Consider the following 15,209-nt stretch of genomic DNA (forward strand, 5'->3'; position numbering starts at 1 on the left):
TAAATGTGTACTTTGTCTAAGTGGTGGAAGTTAGTCAGTAGGGCGACTGTTGCAGGAGGAAAAGAAATTGCTATTGTAATTGTTAACTGTTTACTTTACCCTTAAGTCCACAGACAATGGCAATGATAAATTGCAGAGAAACATAAATATTATGAACTATTTGCATTATGTAAAAAGCCTGATATATCTTATTCCTTTGTTGCCATGGAGCTCCATTGTTCAAAAACTTAAACAAATCACTGAGCCGCACTGTTGCACTGGGTGACTTGTTCCTTCATTACCGCAAACACACACGGTGGTTTATTTTGGCTCAATCCTACGTTCACTGTTCTGCTGCCATGAATTAGGACACCAAAATGAGGATTCATCTAAATACACTATTTACTTCTGTCTGAGTAAAGTTTGCTAAAAAACTAAAGCTGTTTAAGGAGATTACATAGACTTTTTGAGAAATTAAACAATATATTTTTATCTGTTTTTGAAGATTTACATCTGAAGTAGAGCCAAAGGTTTGGGCGGGCTGAGTTGGAAACATACTTACACGTGGTTGGTTGGTTTTTCCACATGATATAGAATATTAACAAACGTATCTAGACAGACTGAATACCACAGAAGCCTCATTGTATATATTTGAGCACATTTTCTATTTGCAAAGATAAGAGACAAACTGTTTCATTTCCCTTGATGAATAACGGCAGCCTACATTTAGGAGAGATTTGTCTAGATGATAGCAACTAAAATCAAGGCCAATAAATTTTTTTTAAAAAAGAGGTTGTGCAAAATATTTTCACACAACAAAATAATAAAAATTTGAGCTGGACAACAATTGCACCAATATTCTTAAAGGTTTGCACTACAGTTACTATAGTTTTAGAGCCTGTTGTCATGCAGTGTCATGCCTCAGAGACTCATGTCTCACTGCTCACAGAATGTGAGCAGCAAAAACAAGCAAAACTCCCTGTGAACATGCTGCATACACTGTTCACACAGACCAGACTCTCACAGTGTTGACTGTATCGATTGTCAACATTGATACATTTTACATATTCTTTCACCTTGACAAGACCCAACGCTGTGACTTGCTCCTTTTCATAGGAAGCCAGAGAATTACTTTGTTTACGGACAGACAGTTAGACACAGACAATAAATGCTGCAGCTATTATACTAAACACTAAAAGGAGCGTTGCTGCTATGAATGCTAATGCTGTTATTGCCACTACTTAGTATATTACTTCTGCTACTATTAACTACTAGTGCTAAATATTGCTACATCTGAATGCCTGCTGGTGTAAGGATAGGGGACGACTTAAGAGCCTCATTATGGAGTTATTGACAGAAAAATGCAATTGATTGGACCATTTTCTCTCTCTCCATTCAACTCAGTTCATGGTTTCTGCAGCGTAGCCAAACAAACAAATGCATTAAATAATGTTGACTACAATGAGGCAAACTATCCATAAATAAGATGGAAATGTATTCAGATGTACATCAAACAAAGCAGAATTCAAATCGTTTATAAGAGGAAGAAGGAAAACTCACGTTGTCAGCAATGCGTGGAGGAGCTAGGACTGGACACATATGAAGTGATTATCTGGTCAGTCAGAGCACATCTGAGCACACCTGGAGTCACTTAATCTAAACAGGGGAGTCATGTCAGGGATAAATTGTGTCTTGGTCCTCTGGGGGCAGCGTTCTGGGAATTCACGGCATTGTTGCATTGGAGACACAGGTCACCTCTGACACAGGCCTGTTGGTCGGACCTCACTGCAGGTTCAAAGTCAGTCACACATTTGTCGTAGGGAGATTTACAATCTGACCAATATACACCCGCTGTTGTTAGACACACACCATAAACCTGTAATTGGAAAAAAAAAAAAAAAAAAAGGAGAAACAGAGGCAGGATCCATCGTCCAGGACTGCCAGACATGCAATAGTGTCATTCGGTATGTACAGAGGAGACAGAAGTAGCAGCAGAATTACAGTATGGTTTAACAGGAAGCAATATTAAGTAAATAAAGTGCAAAACTTATCATTTTGAGTAAATAGCTTGAGGCAAAATGTGAAAGTGGAGTGAAGAATGTGGACAAATAAGATAAAGAAGATTGTGTCCAAACCTGTTTAGACTTCCATTTGTTTAGGTTTTTATTTTTTGTACTGAGTCCGTAGTTAACTTCTATGTCATGTTGTTTTTCATGCATTTTTTCTCTATTTTTTGTGTTATCTACTCTAGAAAGGTGTTATATAAAGTGTATGTTTATATTATAAATAACTCTTTCTGCTGCTCACTCTGCCCAGGTTGTAATCCAGCCTTGGTATGGTCATCTTTTTTCATTTATCTCTATGTGTCCGTGCACGATTTAGATTTTTCTGCAGTTGTTATGGCGATATAACATCAGTCATACAACAGAAAGATGATACATCCTATTTCAAACCAGAACCCCCCATTCCCACCCCAACATAGAAACAAGAGGGGTCATCCTGCATATAAAGCTTTTGACAGAAAGAGACAATACACAATACAATACTTGAGGGAATATTTTTCTGTCTTGACCTGCATCCTATGTGATATTCGTTCATGTGCAGCCACTTTCACTCACCCAGTCACCCTTTTCTAAAAAAAGGAGTCTCTCCAGGCATCTTCCGGTTTTGCCGTCCAATCATAATTGCCATCTGGGTCCAATACTTCAGTGAAAAAGCAGATAACAGCTTACAGTCTCCTAATATATAAAGCTTTGGACAGAATACAAACTGTACTTTAATGACTTGTCACAGTTTAGATTTTTCTAAAAATGGCATTAGCATTTTAAATCTGTCTGGTACAGCAGAGTTTTCATCATCTCCTCGGTACATAGAAACAAAGTTTGTCAACACGTTGGATGAAATATAACATTTATTGGAAATGATAAAACGACCCATGCTGCAGAGCCAGGAAGTGTGTGGGTGACAACAAGTGCTTTTACAATGTGTCATCATTTTCCAAAGAGTCATTTTGCCCGTATGATATTATGCATGAAATAGACTCAGCATAAATATAACCATAAAAGCCACGTGTTGACAGTGGAGTGAAGTGTGTTGGGAAACGATCATCTCACACCAAACAGAAATATTGCTTGGACACGGTTCAATAGTAGGATCTTTGTTATGGATCTATTCTGTGAACTTCGATCACCTTCAAAGCTGAGTAACGTGAGGTTTATAACTTGTTTTGATTCACGAGGAAGCATATCCCACATAGATGTGTAAACCTTGCTAATTTCTTAATGATAACGAGACCTTGATAAGGAGCATTTTGAATCATCAGAGGATACTTTCCTCTTCCTCAATAAACATCTTGGTAACAAAACACAGAGAGCGCCAAGAGCCAGAGGGCCAAAGATTATTTGAAGAACGTGACTATATTGCAGTTGTGGGCCATAAAGATAAGTTGATGGCTTAAACTGGCTTCCAGTAAATTGTGAAAATGGGCCCTCATAAGCTTGTAAATCAATATTTATCTTGTTTGGCTGCATTGTTTTGAAGTTCTTTTTAACCTCACCTATCAAACCTAAACATGACCTCTGTCCATGAGCGGGAAAACACCTTGTTTGTTATTTGATTTGTAGTACAATTTATTAACATTATCATTTATGACACACAGAGAGGCTCGAATATAAACTACAGGTGAGGAATGACATGTATTTTTCACAGGAATTACAGCTTCTGCAGGTTTTGTAGCCTTCAGCTCTAATATTTTAGTCCCAAACTAAACTCATCCTACTAACATGCATTCCAGCTCTCCACATCTCGGCAGCTCATTAAAGTTGCAGTGAGTTTCACTCGGCTCTGAGGAGAAGACACAGACAGGACAAGCTCCAGGAACCCATTCATCCATTCACAGTTTCAAAATTCAGTAAGACTCCCTCCCAGTGGTTTCCACACTGGAAAAACTGCAATGTTGCTGAGGTTGTAGAGAAGGTAGACAAACACCTGGAGATGGTTACCTCATAATCAGCTAACTAGTGTCTGATATTAGAGCTAGCTTTAGTGTTTCATGTTAACCAATGCATCCTCAGCATCAAGTGTTCCTGTTATATATGACATATTAGATCTCATATTTAGTCTATAAATCTACATAATCTACAAAACAGAATCTACAAACATTCTACATATAATCTGATAAATATATATGTTATCAACCGGTGATGTTTTAAATTAGACAAATGTGAATGAAACAATTTACTGAAATACTAATTAATGAGAATTTGAACATATGTCACCCACCGAATACTACTACCACTACTACTACTACTACTACTACTACTAATAATAATAATAATAATAATAATAATAATAATAATAATAATAATAATAATAATTGACTCTATTGTCGGTTTTTGATATTTAAAAAAAATCTGTGGGGTTAAAATGTCAAGTTTATGACATCATAGTGACCTAGTGGTCAAAGACTGATACCACATAACCACAACATCCTTGGTTCAAATCCAGCAGGGACCTTTGTTGCAGGTGATCCTCCTCTCTCACATTTCTACTGTATTGTATCAAATAAGGCAAAACTGCCCAAAAACTGTCTCAAAATATGAGAACTTTCAGAGCAAAGTTTATGAAATTTTGAATCATTTTCAACTTATTGCGTAAAAAGTTTACAGTTTGACCTGGTAGAGGAAAATGGAAAAGGTTTATCATCTGTGGAGCAGGAATGTGTGGGAGTGGATTTATTTATTTTTGGCTGGTAGTGATACTAAAGGAAAGGTCATGGGGTCACCGAGGAGAGTCAGATTCATCCTCTGACAACCAACTTTGACTGACCAAAAAAATGATGATCAAAGTGTTGCTCTGGATCTCCCAACATAGCAACTAGAGGAGCAACAATCTGAAACATGTCAAGTATTCGGTGTTTTTGTTCCTGCAGGTTGGATAAGCCTCTGAAAGAATTCACTCCAGAATTCACTGGACTCTACTGAAACTTGACATGATAATCAAAATAAAACTACAACTGCTAAGTACAGCTGGAGGTGGTGATAAGGGGGCACAAGCACATAATTTGACATACATGGACTGTATAACTGTTAAAGTGTGTGGACAGAGTTCACAACAGACAGCAGAGAAAAACAGGAGGATGATATTGTGACTTTACATAGACCTGCCAATGCAAGCAAGCAGTAAATGTGACTATAAAAAAGTCACACACACAAAACACATTTAATGAATATGAACTGAGGTTATCAGCCTATATTTGAACACATGACCTCACAGTCACAGTGCACGTGAGCACAACACAGCTGTGAATAACCTAATGATCTGCATCACTTAAGCATTACAAAATATTGTGCTGGTGATCAGTATGTCACATTGAATTTGTTAAAGGGAGAGTTATTTTTGCAGCCTCTTATGCCTTTAACACCCAGTGAACAGAGAGAGCCCCCCCGTCCCTCCCCCCCTCACGCCACGTAGTTGAACCCGGGACCTTGTGGTCATAGCCAGCACCTTTACCCACCTTAACACTGGTGAGCACACTGTCTTTTGTTTGCACAACATCAAAGTTAAACATAGCAGAGGTTTATGTAAATGAACAAAGCTGAAGTTCAAATATTCAGCGAAATTACAAATTTACAGATAAATAGCTGAAAGACAAATCACATGACTGCGATCAACAAAGAAATATTTTGTGATATTTTAATGAAGTTTGACCAACACATTTGGCAATTTAGGACATGTTTGTACAGTACATATTACACCAAAATGTTTACTGCCATTGCATTGTAGATTTCAAAAACAAAACAATCTGTGACTCAGTTTTGGTAACGTTTGAACAAATACTTTCGAAGTTTTGAGAGTTAATCGATAATGCAAATTTTGAAAAGATAGAGTGAGGGAGTTCATAATGAAGCATTAGTTGCAGTGAACATATTGCAAGATGTATTGGAAAAAACATAAACATAAACATTATTGAAAGTTATTTATAGCACCATCATCAGGTCAGAGAATGTGATTTTTGTTGCCTGAGTAATGGAAACATTTTTGAATGTTTACACTAAGTTTGAGCACTGTAGGTGTTACGGTTTCTGAGATCCAGACACTTTTCGTGAATAATAACAACAATAATAATAATAATCATTACAATTCCAAGATAATAATCATCTGTATTATCATCAGCATCATTAACAAATGCATCTGCACTTGTTTGGAATCAAAGTCACTCAAACTACATCATATCAGAGGTGGACAAACTGGTTTAAACAGTCATCAAACCAGTATAACAGTCTCCTTGTTCCAACCAGCTGCCTCAGAGGAAACATTGTATGTTTTACATTGAAAAAATGCAAGAGCAAAGGTTTTGCCCTTGGTGGCTTCATGAACGAGGTTGAAAATATCATCTTTGCTCTCTGGCGTTTGAGTAAATGTTAGGTCGAGTGGAGAGACAGTCAACATTGTGTCATTTTATAGCCTGCCTGCACACACACAGCCTCCTTGCTCACGTGTATCCTTCCCAAACCTCAGCAGCAGGTTCACCCAAACCCTCCATCCTGTGAGATAACTCACCGTAGCTTATTACCTTCACCTGGCCACCCACTAAATCTTTGACACTGTTTTTATGAAGCCGAGTTCATAGATTCCAGGAAGGGGAATAAAACCGCTTTTGATTGTATACCTTCTTCTTCCTCAAAGCACTCACGACTCAACGCCCAATAAATGACTTTGCTGATATGATACGGCAGTATTTGTGTTTAGGTTACTAAATAACCAAGTCGGTAAGGCAGCTGTTATTGCAGACACATGCTACTGCTAAAGGCACGTAGCCCTTATTCATTACCATACAATAAAATGAGTAATCAAACAAAAACTCAAACAAACATCCTTCAAGTCATCTTAATGAGCAGGAGCCTCTTCCTGTTGGATATTTGTTATTTTTATTTCCTGAGTTAAATATTGGATGAAGGAAAGTCTTTCAAATACTAATTTGGGGAAAATGTTCCACTCTAGTGCTCCTCTGTGTTTAAAGGTGATTTCCCCCTGTGAGACCAAACATGACATCATTTTTGTCATTGCGTAAAAAGGAACATTTTCAAGATAAACATGCATCAGTTTGAGGGTTACTACTCTGGGAACAGCATGGCTACTACTGATGTGTCATGCTGACCAACGACTCTGTATGCCAGCAAGGAAGTGAAACAAGAGGCTATTCACATAGAGTGGTGCTCCGGTGAGAAGATATTCCTGTATCGCCACCTGTTACCTTATCACTGACTAAATGGAAATGAATCCTTTATATGTATTGTGCAGCTTAAGCACACAGGCTGATGCAAAAGCTATGTGGTTTGTTTGCCTTATGCAAGTTTTGTTTAAGTGTGCATGTATGTGTGTGTGTGTGTGTAGCACCACACAGGCTGTCTTGTTCAGTCAGTATTTTGTTTCTTAGGAGGGGAAAGGTGCAGTCTGTAGAGTCTTTTTTAGTAGGTATTGACAAGAAAGAAAAATGGAGCTGTCAGTTGAAGGATCTCAATTATGTATATTGGGCTGCAGGTGAGGGGTATTTGCATTATGTGTGTGTGTTTTTGTGAGGGTGAGGTGACAGTGAAGACCAGTAGAAAGATATCAACATAGAAAGAGACAGGAAGGGGTGGTGAGAGGGCAAGAATGTGTATTCCTTTCCTTGAAGTCTTGCCCCCTCCTCCTCCTCCTCGTCCTCCTCCTCCCCGCCCCCAAACAACATCTCAAGGACAACAACAAATTGTTTAAACTTATTTGCATAAAGTGCTAAAAAGGGAGTTGACAAAGCAGGGCAGGTGATACCAGCCAACGGACACAGAGGAAGGAGGACCAAGAGCTGACACAGCCAGAGCACACAACCACTCTCTCACACACACACACACACCACCACCACACACACCTGTGACTCCAGCAGAGTATTCAGACCAGTACGGAGGAGGACTTAAGCCTAGGCAGAGACACAGTTAACAGCTCAAAACTCCCTGGTGGGATCTCAGAAGTCAGTTGACTTTGGCTCCAGAAAAATGCTTTTTCGAGTGCAAGGGCAGTGAGGTGACCGAGAGAGATAACGAGAGGATCATCTGACACCTTCTTCAGTCAACAGGTAAACTGAACCTTTGCTCTGAATGTTGCCTTGAACCATTGTGCTTGTAACACTACTTTTTTAGGGGGTTACTGTTGTTACTGTTGTAGAGTTTAACCACAACTATTGGTCTAATTCAAGCATTTTCTCAGTGAAAACCATAAATACGACCTAACTGCATTACAGTAAGTTAATAGATTATCCTACAACCTTTATTCCGTAACTTAGCTGAGCAGTGAATGTGACAGTACAGGTGGACCATATCCATCATGAGGTGGATAACAGAACCTCAGTAGCAGCCGCACCAATTCGTAGTCACATTTCATTAGCAGTTTTCTGGAGAGGGCATCTGTGTCCTGAGTCCTGCATTGTCTGTCGTGTTTACACATGTGCTATCAGATCTGTATTTGCCTGCACCGCCTCATGTTCAGTTAAACTGTCTGCAGTAGTGCCCCCCCCACCACCACCACCCTAGTTCAAATGGCAAGTAGCTCAAGTTTCACCCACTTTTACAGGTAGGGCAGGTAGGGCAGCAATGAAGATGACGGTTGACGGTTGGTGTCCTACAGATACACATAGCTGAGCAAAAGCTAAACAAAGAGACATAAAAAAAAAAAGAAAAAGAAAGACAGCTTCGATTTGACTAATATACAAATGAAGTCTTGTGACTGACAAGCTGTGATTTGCACACTAAATGGGTCAGTGGGGCAGGTGAGAAAAACATGTGCCACTGATAGAGATAAAGGGGCCATATATATATTGAAGCAAAAAGCAGTATTCTGACCAAAGAAAATAAAGTGACCTCTCCCATGTTTGAAGTTGGTATTTTGGGTTCAGCAAGACTTAGTCTGAGTTAATGTTTGACTCTGCTGTACATTATCTGACCCTTCAGTTTGTCCCCAAAGCCCTGTGGATTGCTTTTCCTTACATCTGGACTCTGGTCAGTTTTTTAAACAAAAGGCGAGGGCTTCAATGTTCTTTTTACAGCTCACGTTGAAAAAACATGTTACAGGCTTTTGTGGTGTAAATAGGCAGTAAATAGGCAATTAGACCATCTCCACCTTAAGTAAAGAGTCTGAAACTAGATTTGTAACCAGACTGTGTTGACACCAGACAGCACCACACATCTCTTGCTTAATTTTCTGAAAACAAGGGACATACTGTATATTCACTAATGCGATGGTATAATTTAATAAGCTGTTCTCAGTGCAGTCTCACATGTATCTGGAATGTGTGAATGATTGTTGGAGGGTCATAAGATGATGTAAATAGCATATTTTTGCATTTGTAAATAAGACCAGTTGGCATTTAGATAGAGAACTGTGTAATGTCCACACTGCATTCCTGCAGATTAAACAGTGGAAACCTCAAGCTGAGAAAGAAGCTAAATTTGTTACCAAATCACATTCAACATTAAAACTTCACACAGGTGCTGCTCAGACCGAGACAGCTGAGCAGTGACTTTATTTATTAGACCTGAGCCTACAAGTTCATTAATTGTTTTAATCATTTCACTATAAAACAGAGATCAAGCAAAGATGCTGTGCATATATTTGAATCTATTTGATATACATATTAAAAATTACATCAGGGGAGCTACATCTGAACCTACTGTTTGAAGAATCATTAGGAGCACATCAAAGTAGAGCCTGAGGCTGCCACCAAGACTCCTTTCACTTTATGGGCTTTCAACAGTGTTAGACTGTCTTGTTGTCCGGTGCTCGGTTGGTTGCTGTTTACTTTAGTTCTCGCACTACAGGTAACATAGCCTGGGGCTTTGGAAAACTATTTCTCCTGTTAAAGACCTTGAGCTTGATCACTACGACCTGCAAATGATCAGAAACATACAGCACTGATTAACCTAATATGAACTTTAACAGGTGTGAATGAACACACTGTGTAAATAGACAAGTGAGCTATGAATATGCTAACAGTCAAAATGATAACGGCATAGCTGTAGAGAGCCAAAGACAATGTCAGCTCTGCCCGGCTGTGGTTTATTCCTGCATGTTCAAATACAAATGCATTTTAACTGCATTATGGGTTGCTATGGGGTACTATTCGAGATGTTTCTTTTATTTTGTTTCCGTTTGTCTAGTCATCTTTTAAAGCTGCTCCTTTAGCACACTTAAGCAGCCTTGTTTGAAAATGAGAAGCACCTGCGTAAATATTTGAATGTTTGAAGGGCTTGAATTCTTCAGTTGTCTGCTCTCTCATTGGACACAGGTAGAGTATATCCATCTTAGTGGTTGGTGAGGCGGGGTTAATAAAAACAGTGGTGAGTTAAATTTTTATCAGGATACACTTAAGTGCAGGAGGCTCAGGATTTGATTTGTCACATGCTGTAGGTGGAAAACATTTCCAGCAAATTGCCACACCCCATAACAGATTTTCAATTTGTGCAGTAAGGAAGCTGAGTCATTATCAGCAGTTAGGGAAGGCTTTAAACTGATAATACAGGTGTAATTTAACAGAAACATCCGCCCTCATCCAAAGAAAGCATGTTTGAATTTAGTAGGGACAGAGACAGAGAGAGTCGACGGTGCAGGAATTCCAAGGGTAGATGGAGCGATTACACAGAGAACAAGCAGGGACTTTGTGCAGAGTGCTGGGGCAGGACCAGTCCTGAGGGCATAGAGAGGAGAACACCTGTGCTCTGAACATCCTTCATCTATAACACACAAACACATGGTCTCCTTCACGTTAGGGGCCTTTAATACCTCAAACACAACACCGGCAGGGAGGTTATTATCATATGATGTTCTTACTGTCCTACAAAAATTAGACAAGGAGACCCAGAAGGGAGCAGCAATTTGCTCATCAAGTGTCCTGCAGACTTTAGAGTAGACTTGACTTGATTATGGTCCAGGTGACCCACATTGACCCAAAATGTCTATTAGCTTCTGTACGGTTCTTACTGTGCTGACTTCTATCTGACATACATGCTCAAAAAGTCACATTAACAAAGCGGCCTGTGTCTGTCTCTGATGCTGTCCCAGATAGGCCACATACTGTAACTCACCAAAAACAATCTTTCACCAGTTGCTGGATGAAAGGCTCTGTACCTGTACCAGCTGGTGTGCATGTTTGCACGATAGAAACTACTGGCTTCCATTATATCCAAACTTCTCCTTAAAATGTTTAAAATACTCAAGTCTTTTGAATACTTGTAAACACTACATGCATGATGTTGCATGTAAACTCCATTCAGTAACACCGATAAGCTTCTATCTGAGCTATGTGGACAAGATATTTCAGACATTCTAGTGCTATCTGTGTTAAAGACATAAACAGGTTATACTGTATAGGTTTTCAGAGTCTGTGCAGTGTCAGTTTTATACTGCATCAGGGGTCAATTTGTTAGTTGTTAGCATTTCTACCGACAAAGAGAAGGTCTATGAAGAAATGCTGTCAGTCACTACTAATTAGTCACTGTTCAGTGCCCAGGGATGCTAACTTAGCGCTATGTAGCCCTTTAATGGACTGCTAGCACTGAATACAAATGTGTTATATGTATCAATAGATTATATTCTCGTCTCGTTCTAGTTTTCATTTTCAAAAGGAATGTCCTATTGAAAAAATAGACAGGATACAATGATACAGCAAAGTAAATAACTTCTATCCAGTGAGTTGTTCGTAGGTAGACAGCTAAAAGCCACAGTGAATGCCAATAGCCTAAAATAGCTAGCAAGTTATCACTTGGGCTACACTCTTTTGGTGTACATTGATCAACGTTTGGTTGCTTAATCCTTGGGATAGATTACAGAATCTATATTTGCCTATACCTTTGTTGACATAGAGATATGTGTAAGTGAATCAGATAAGAGAAGAGAACAGCAATATTCTACAGAATGGATATGTCATCATTGTTTACAGTACATATACTGGTAATACGAGGACCATGAAGTTTGCACTCTGATTGACTCTGTGTCCAGGTCCTGAGCAAGCAAAAAACACCCACAGTCACCATGCTTCACATGTACAATGACCTGCGCATTATTGCTGGGCTCAATGGGAAAATAGAGTTATCTATTTAGCAGTGACCATGACACTCAGCTAATGATATCTCGGAGTGTCACTGCTCAAGTCATTCATTGGTCAAGCATTAGTTATAATGCTTGAATGCTGGTCAAGCATTATAACTAATGCTTGACCAGTACCAAACTGTAGAATTAAGGGTCATGAACATGGCATGCCTTGGCTTTTCTTGCTCCAAGTGGAAAATCTTTTATTGCGTATAAGAACACTGTGTCTGTCTAAACAAATCACATTCACATTGTACCTGCAGAACATTGTGGGCAAAAGTGGGGGTGGTCCTTTCCATTCCTGTCCCAGCATGTCACTTAACTGACTCATTTGTTTGTGCTTGTTGCTGTTGCTTTAGTGAACCCACAATATCACTGAACACATTCGACACATTTTACATCACACTCGTGATTGAATTATTCATTGACAGACCAAAATCCTGTCAGCCTTGTAATATTATCTGTGCTCTGTGTCATGTTAAAATAGTTTAAAGTCCAACAGTCAGCAAGCAAGAAACTGGGCTGTATAAAATGTGCACTGACTGACTGAAATCCTGTTAACTTGTTGGGATTATGGCTGTGCATGACTGAAAAAAAGGGTTTGCACTTGTTTGCGCTGTTTTAATCTTATCTGCAGCCAGATACCATCTGAAATATGAAAACTAATCTCCGCTTTTCATTCATTGTTTTTTAAAGATAATCCAGAAGTTAAGGACAAAGCAGGAAGAGGGAAGAAAGGTGTCCAATAGAGGCGGAACAAAGGAGAGATTGGAGATGGAACAGCCTCAGCCGATTTGGCACACACAAACAGCAATCCAGGATGTGGCTGGACCGCTGCAAAAGAAGTTGTCAGTCATGAGCCAGAGCCAGCTGGAGTGCGTCATTTGCTACAACAGCTACGACAACGTCTTCAAAACACCCAAGCAGTTGGGGTGCACCCACACCTTCTGCCTGGAGTGCCTCTCCCGTCTCATGGTAGTCTCGCAGACAGACCAGAATGGCGACGATGGCAGCAAAAACCTCACTTGTCCCTTCTGCCGCCAACTCACTACGCTGTCTGAGGAGGGACCCCCGGGCCTGACTACCGACCAAGAGGTCCTGTGCAAGTTGCCCAGCCACCAGCAGCAGGAGGAGCCAGTGTGGATAGAGGGGCAGAAGCTATGCTACAAAACCCCGAGGCAACCCGGCATGGGCACACCTGACAGTCCCACGGCCTTCTGCGTCTGCATCGACATTGGGGCCACCAAGCCAGTGATTGCCCCAGTCCCGACACGTTCCCGTTTTGGCCTGCTGGACCGGCTGGCAGACTGGAAGAGATTGGTGCTCTTCATTGTGCTCATGGTGCTGCTTGTTGTCGTCGTGTCGTGGCCACTGCAGTGTGTATTCAACACTGGAAAATTGCGCTGTACGAAAGACGACATCAGCCCCACTAACGCCTCTACTCCCAGAACACTTAGTAATTAAGAATAAACTGTCAGAGTGAAGGGACGTCACTGTAAATGTATATAGTATTGTAAATTTATATATCAGTAATACTTTCAATATTTGACACTGTAAATTTTTTGTGCATAATTGCAGTTGTGATAAGTGCAAATGGTTTTTGCTACACACAACACCTCAGATTTTAAACCTGCATTAGAACCACAGATGTTAAAGCCACTATGTGTAGGCTTTTTACATTTCGAGCATTGGCACCCCCCAGTGGTAGTTTCAAAAAAGACACTGTAGCAGACCTGACAAGGGGACACTGAGACAAATGTGCTGTACCAATTTTCACCTGAACTTTATGCCATTTTCTACAAACAACAACTCATTCCACCAAATAATTTGAAAGATACTATAATCATTATATGATTCCCCACATAAGGGCTTTAACTCTACAAAGCTGGAGATCATCTTTCTCAACAGTCCTACATAAGCAGGACGTTACTAAACTGTTCATACAGGCTTGTAAAGACTGACATACAGTATGTCTACGTACTTTCACTCAAATCATTTTCAGTGTCACTAACACATTCACAGATGTCATATGTTTGCACTTTAATCAACCTGTTGTTTGAAATTGAACAAGAGATCGAGTTGTGTGCCACTTGAAAATGCGCCTCAGATCACACTGGGCCTGAATGTGAAACTGTAACTTGAGGAACAGCAAAACTCAAATTATTATAATTGTTGTTTTTAGCTGTTAGAGCTTCTCACAGCACGAGAGGTCCTTTTCTTGGCATTGCAGTCATTTTGGGAGCCACTAGTAGTACTATAAACTGGTTTGATGGAATCTGTTGTCATATTCAGACACTTGGCAGAGTATCAGATAATGGAGAGCACGAGTGGATTGTTTTGCTGCTCAACATTCAGCGATGACGCTGTTGTATTCAAGCCAAACAGTGTTTAAAATGCTGCAATTTGTTAATGATGTGAACTTTGCTCTGCAAATATCGGTTGGCTGAAGAACAACAAATAGTTTCTACTAACAAAAACAAAGGTCTGTCACAAAAGGAAGTGAATGTAATTACAATGTGCCAACTGAAAAGTCTGTAGTATATATTGTACAGTTGATCTGTGTGTTTTGATATGTCCTTGTTTACAGAACTCGAATAAAAAAGTGAGGTACAAGCTCAGATCATGTTTCTGGGAAATAACATTTGAGCATGACAACCTCATTATTAAGATGGATATCATTTGGTGGTTTATCATGTTCACGCATTCTCCCTGCGTCTTAAAAACTAAATTTACGGCAGCATCAGTTTGGTGGTTTAATCTGTCTGACAAGCAGGTGCAGTAAATTCTCTCCAAATAACACACCACTCCCAAAGAGCTTGTATACAAATTAAAAAGAAGTATTAGTTTCAGTTGCTTAGTTGCTAAGCAGCCCATCCATTCAATGACCACTGTTCGTCATTTCCTCCCTTAAAGTCTTGACTATAAAAGCAAAGCCCTGCCTAGTCTGGACAGGAAGTTGCTGTTATGGGTTTTATGTATTCCTGGATTAGGTGCGTCAGATTGAGGAAAAATTAGGTTGTGGGGTTTTCCACGTGACTCACTTATAACACGAGGTTGATGAGGCAGTTACGTTCAATTCAAACGTTCATTTAGGAGTGGCTGTAATAAAACAT

The 15,209-nt window shown here is 39.7% G+C and overlaps 1 protein-coding gene across 1 annotated transcript; it reads left to right on the forward strand.

The window, feature by feature from the left end:
* The first annotated feature begins 7,775 nt into the window (after nucleotides 1-7,775).
* LOC121895981 (RING finger protein 223) lies at nucleotides 7,776-14,760 on the forward strand. Its single transcript, XM_042409567.1, has 2 exons — nucleotides 7,776-8,092; nucleotides 12,793-14,760. Exon 2 carries the CDS (start codon nucleotides 12,871-12,873, stop codon nucleotides 13,558-13,560), a length of 690 nt encoding a protein of 229 aa, XP_042265501.1. The 5' UTR covers nucleotides 7,776-8,092; nucleotides 12,793-12,870; the 3' UTR covers nucleotides 13,561-14,760.
* Nucleotides 14,761-15,209: the final 449 nt, after the last annotated feature.

The sequence above is a fragment of the Thunnus maccoyii genome, chromosome 4 (assembly GCF_910596095.1).
Source record: "Thunnus maccoyii chromosome 4, fThuMac1.1, whole genome shotgun sequence".
Lineage (NCBI taxonomy): Eukaryota > Metazoa > Chordata > Actinopteri > Scombriformes > Scombridae > Thunnus > Thunnus maccoyii.